Source organism: Citrus clementina, unplaced genomic scaffold (genome assembly GCF_000493195.1).
Source record: "Citrus clementina cultivar Clemenules unplaced genomic scaffold, Citrus_clementina_v1.0 scaffold_4, whole genome shotgun sequence".
In the NCBI taxonomy this organism is placed as follows: Eukaryota; Viridiplantae; Streptophyta; class Magnoliopsida; order Sapindales; family Rutaceae; genus Citrus; species Citrus x clementina.
The window spans coordinates 10000325-10005833 of NW_006262274.1; the positions used below are offsets into that span (position 1 = coordinate 10000325).

General features: G+C 43.9%; 1 protein-coding gene across 1 annotated transcript; it reads right to left on the minus strand.

Moving 5' to 3' along the window:
• Nucleotides 1-865: 865 nt before the first annotated feature.
• LOC18043651 lies at nucleotides 866-3343 on the minus strand. Its single transcript, XM_024186175.1, has 7 exons — nucleotides 3125-3343; nucleotides 2679-2855; nucleotides 2158-2258; nucleotides 1855-1987; nucleotides 1654-1707; nucleotides 1457-1548; nucleotides 866-1004 (listed from the first exon to the last, which is right to left on the minus strand). Exons 1-7 carry the CDS (start codon nucleotides 3341-3343, stop codon nucleotides 866-868), a joined length of 915 nt encoding a protein of 304 aa, XP_024041943.1.
• Nucleotides 3344-5509: the final 2166 nt, after the last annotated feature.

Sequence of the window (5509 nt, forward strand, 5' to 3'; positions counted from 1 at the left end):
GTGACAACTAAATAATCACATTAAAAATCCTAAAAAAGCAGATGACTCTGCACATTAACAAAGAAAGAAACATCTGGGAGGGTCGTTGAAGCAATAACTTTCCTACTGAAACCAGCATTTTTCTTCATCATTTATTGGGTAGGTTCTAATTCTACTACAGGATTTACATGTGACACAGGGACATGCTCCAAACTCAGTCATTTATGTTACAGTAGCGAGTTCAAAGTCATGCATTCGATTGCGATTGCTGCATTTCAAATTTCCAATATATACATGTTTTTGACACTGGACCTGCTGTACTTCCATGAAGTTGACATCATGCCTCAAAGCACATCCAGCAGACATTTCTTTTGCAGCAACTAATTCCTCCTGATTGGTCAATCAACGTGCCCACTTGGCCTCCACATAATGCACTTGAAATACCAACCAGGAATCCCATTCTCTTCACAATATGTAATGGCCATTGTGTCCATGGACGTAAAGTTGCCGGAGACTGCCTCCCTGTAAGATATGTGTTCCGGTACTACATGGCCATTACCAGAGTGGGAATCATATATACCATTGACACTTACACCTTTAACCATTGCATCCGCATTAACTGACATGAAAAATATGCAAAGCATGTCATTATTATTTTCCAAGTAAAGCTCCACACAAACAGGTAAAAGGAGAAAGAACACCAGTACTGGCAGTAAACCATGATTACAGCGAGTGATATTATATACAGAAACAAGAGAATGAAATAAAGCTGTTAAGTAGTACAAGCTTACGTTCAGAAGCTCTAAGAGCAGCAGCAGCATCAGTGGTAAAAACCGGATTTCCAGTGCCGGCACCAATGCCACCAAATATCACAACTCTCCCTTTTTCAAGATGGGATGGCTCTTTGCCTGCTATATGGTTCATCAACCTCTGGCAAAGCAAATGCACTTTGAACACGCGTCTTAATTTCCAGCTTCTCCAAGGCTGATTGAAGCAATATAGAATTCATAACCGTTGCCATCATTCTGAAATGAAATCACGGTCACATTGCAAAAGGTATTATAAGGTTGGGAAGAGATATAAGCAACCTACAACTGTATGGATCACTTAGAGCAGCACTAAAGGTGTCAAGGCCTGACCCAGATGATAAATTCAGTATCCAATATAATAGCAATTCAATTTCAACGCTGCATCAATGAAATATAAGCATAAAATGGGAGAAAATGAGGATAGAACTGCGAACTTTGTAACATAATAAACAAAACTTCCTAACTCTTTAATGACCATTATGAACATTGTCAACATAATAACATAATAACAAAACTTCCTAATCTATACTGACCATATAAGCATGGTCTGTTAACATAATAAACAAAACATCCTAATTCTAGACTCTACAGTCAACAAGATAGACTCCAACTATAATTGAAAGATAGAGATGGAAGTTTAAATGCAAGATAAATAACATAGAAATTACCCAATTTGATAAGCTGTGGGTCTATCGAAGCCAGTATCAGAAAGCCATGAATCCCCGCAAAAGAAGTTTCGACCTCCAAGAACAATTGCCACCTAAAGGTCACTTAATAATGAGCATCTACAACCTAAACTTAGAAACACACAAATAAAGGAACATTTTGAACAATTAAAACATGTAAAAGAGAATTTGGGCAATACCTCCATCCCAAGACGACAGGCTGACGCTACTTCCCTGGCAATCTGCATCACCACCTAATAACACAAACCATATGTAAAACGGTTTCCCCATGTAAAACCAACCATAACACACTGCAAACAAATTGTACGTCTAAATACTTCCTTATTCGCAAAATTTAAACCACATCAACTTATACTTAAAAGAGGGCAAAAGAATTGCACCTTGGGGTCGATATTATGGCAGTTCCCAACTAGCGCAGAACCGCTAATTTTGAACACTACTCTCCGCCATTTTAGATTTTGTTGCGGTTTGGATTTCAAATTATATGTGACTGTAGAAGTGCTAGGAGTATATCTGCCCAAATAAACAATTAAGAATGGACATTTAATCAGACGATAATAACATAATACGAACCCCCTTCTGTAGCATGAGAGAGGTTAGAAAGAAACAATCTCATATTTAAGAAAGCCCATACATACAAAGACACACGGTGCATACATTGTTGAAACAAATATAAAAACAACCTAGCATAATTGCATTTTAGATGCCCTGCCAATAAAGCATTGTCACTTGGTGAAGTCGCTCGAAGACTAGAAGGGTGTTGCCCAACACTAGAATGTATTGCCTACATAAAAACAATCTAGCAAAATCGCATCTTAGATGCCATGCAATTAAAGCATTGTCACATGGTGATCTCACTCAATATTAGAAGGTTATTGCCGGCTAGAGCAATTTAGTTGCATATACTTTCATTTCACCATACATGCTAAACGAGTTATCCCCAAACAAGATAAACCACTCAGCAAGCTAAATAAACAAAACCCCATCAATTTTACATACTCCGAAAGTCAAGCATAGTATAGTCAGATTGCTGATCCCCTTTAATAGTGATAACTTCTTGGGCGGCCGGGACTTTCATGGCGAGGTAGTGCATGGATACCACCGCTTTAGTTGCTACTAAGAACGGCCTACCCTATATAATATTGTAGGCACCTGGGTGATCTACAATAAGAAAATCAATCATATGAACAACACGGTGAAGTACCTTACCAAGTGCAACGGGCAGCGTAATGATGCCCTTTGGTATAACCATATCTCCGGCGAACCCAATAAGAGGAGTAGCATAGGGGGTGATCTTTGGCGACTCAATCAATACTTGATCCAAGGCACTTTTGAAAATGATGTCAACGGAGCTGCTGGTATCTACAAGAGTGCTTGCTACCTTACCGGGGCAACCTTCAACGTAATTACTAAGGCATCGTCATGGGGGTACAAGATACCCTCCGCATCTTTTTCTGTAAAAATGATAGGCGAGGGATGGTGGGGTACCTTCGGTGTACCCCATTCATTAAGGTTGACTTCTCTGCTAATATTGGTGGTTATCGACAACGATCTACCATAGCCTTTGATAGCCCTCCTAGATTAGCCTGCTAAAGTCGGTCCGCCCATGATCATTTGGACATATACGCCTTTCTTATATCCCAGGGGTACCTCTCGTTCAAGACTGCCATCAGCTACCCGCTTGCCCTTATCTTGCTCCGTGGATTTCCGAGCTTCTCTCATGGCAGCAACAAATTCTTTGAAGTACCCGCTAAGAATCAAAGATTCAATTTCCTCTCGCAAGGTAAAACACTCGGTTGTGCTGTGACTGAAGTCCTGATAGAACTCACAATACTTCAAGCTATGCTTCATATTGGGGTACTTCTTCATTAGCTTAGGAGGACGAAGGAGGCCACTATCCCGAATATGGTAGAAGATCTGCTTTGGGGATCGATTCAGTGGATGGTAAGATTTGTACCGAGGCCTCGGTAGTGGCTCTCGCTGATCCGGTGGTGGCGATCTTGGAGGTTGGGGTACCCTCGGGGTACCCTGAACGTTATACCCTCATCCCCGCGGGGCAACCCGTGGAGGGCTCCGTGCTCGGGGTACCCGCGGTATTGGGGCCTCCATCGTCTTAGGCTTCTCCTTGTTCTTTGTAACATCGGCTTTATCTTCTTGGTGCTTCAATTGGCATTTCTCTTCCATCTCCACCTGCTGCAACACCTGGGAACGGGCTTCCCCATATGAAAGTGGGCGCTTCTTTTGAAAAGAACGCCATAACTTGCCCAATCGTAATTGTTTTTCAAAATGGGTCAATGTGTATTGGTTTCCAAATGCTCCGGTTCGTAGCACCTCTTGGTGGAAACGACTCACATACTCCGCCAAAGGCTCGGCTTCCCCGTACTTGATAAAGGCAAGTTTGGAGGCTACTCTATCTTGAGTGGAAGCGTAGGAAAACTCTTTAGTAAATTTGGATAACAAAGAGCGAAACCATGACTTCGCGGGGCCCGTGAGTGTGTGTGTAAACATCCTACACATGACGCTCTCATCTACACCCTTGATAAGCATTTGGTCACGGTATAGCTCAGCATGCTCCGAGGGGTCAGTGGTACCCGAGTATTGGGGTATCTGAGGCATGGCGAACGCCTCGGGGAGAGTTGCCGTCCTAATCTCCATAGTGAATAGCGATTGGTAGGTCATTGGCGTTGGAGCAGCAGTGATGTTTTTCTTCTCGGAGAGGAGCTTCACTTGGGCTTCCAGGTTCTCCATCTTTTCCACAAGTTCGAGGGATACCCTCGGTGTACTCGATGATATCGCCGCCATTTGAGAAGCCATTTTGGCGTTTAACTTCTCACGGAGATCCTCGTGGGTACGCTTTGCACGCCTCGTACCCTGGCTACTGCGGAAATTGCAAGAGGCGGTGGAACGCTCGTCGCGGGACCCCATGGTTTGAAACTTAGAACGGGTACCCGATGGCCTAGGCTTTGGCTTGCTGGCCTCGGGTACCCCTCTTCTGACCATTGCTTGGTCATCCGTTTGAGGTGGTGGAGCTTCTAGCGTCACTGGTGGAAGTGAACTTTCGGGTGCCCGAGATCCGACCGCCCTAAGTATTGCGTGGGCAAGATCCTCAAAACGCTTGTGTGAAATTGGTTCTTCTTCTTGGCGAACACCCGTTGATTGCTTGACACCCTTGCTCTTACTGATGCGAGCTACCCTTCTCGCGGGATCACTACCTTCACTACTGCTGTCATCTCTCATCCTTGTAGGATCCCCCATTAAACCTTCGGGAGGTACGTTGGGTGCCATGTATTGGAGTACACACAACAACTAGTTTGGTAACCGTGGAGGAGGATTTTTGTGCGTGTCTCCACAGACGGCGCCAATTGTTTTCAACTGATTTTGGGGTAGGAAAAGTCAAACCAATCTAGAACAATTAATTTATATTTTTAGGGGAGATGGGGTACCTCACTAGTTTATTGTGTGCGGTGCGGTGTATCTAAGATTTGGGGGAGGTGAGAAAGGGAGAGAGAGTGGTAACAATGGTGAAAGGTTTAGAACTAAGAGAGGTGTCCTTTGAAATGGGCTCCATGCCTGCAAAATAATGAAATAGAGGTTAGAGGTGAAGCCGGGGTACCCCGACGTTCACACTCCGACGCTCAAGTTAGCAAACTCAAGCTTTAATGGTAAAGAGAGCTGGCTAGCCCTCTGTAAATTAGGGTTTAAGGTTGAAGAAAAAATATTTTTTGGAGTGTGAGTGTTAGTAGTGAGTGAGAACATGATGGAGAATAAAACCTAGGCACCTTTATATATGGAGTACCTCAGCTGCCATATGGCGTACCCTTTTTGGCTAACGTCTTTTTACCTTTTTATGATTTTTTGGGCCGTTATGTGCATGTTCGCGGCGTATCTCATCCTTTGGAAACATGGCGCACGCTGGAGAGTGGTCCAGGGTGCCTCTGCAGTAGCTGTCGGGTAGGCGGCTGAGGACCACTGTCCTTGGGACAGTGTCCTTCACTTTTTGCAGAGGTAGCAGGCGGCTGTCCCCCCCTTTTGGTA

Bases quoted from the DNA above. Each gene is read 5' to 3' on its own strand.
- LOC18043651 (XM_024186175.1), bottom strand. From the start codon at position 3,343: ATGAAGAAGTACCCCAATATGAAGCATAGCTTGAAGTATTGTGAGTTC. The intron at 2,259-2,678 runs GTACTTCACCGT...GTTTTTATGTAG, and splicing joins TGCCCGTTGCACTTGGTAAG to GCAATACATTCTAGTGTTGG. The intron at 1,549-1,653 runs GTATTGCCCAAA...AGTGACCTTTAG, and splicing joins CCTGTCGTCTTGGGATGGAG to GTGGCAATTGTTCTTGGAGG.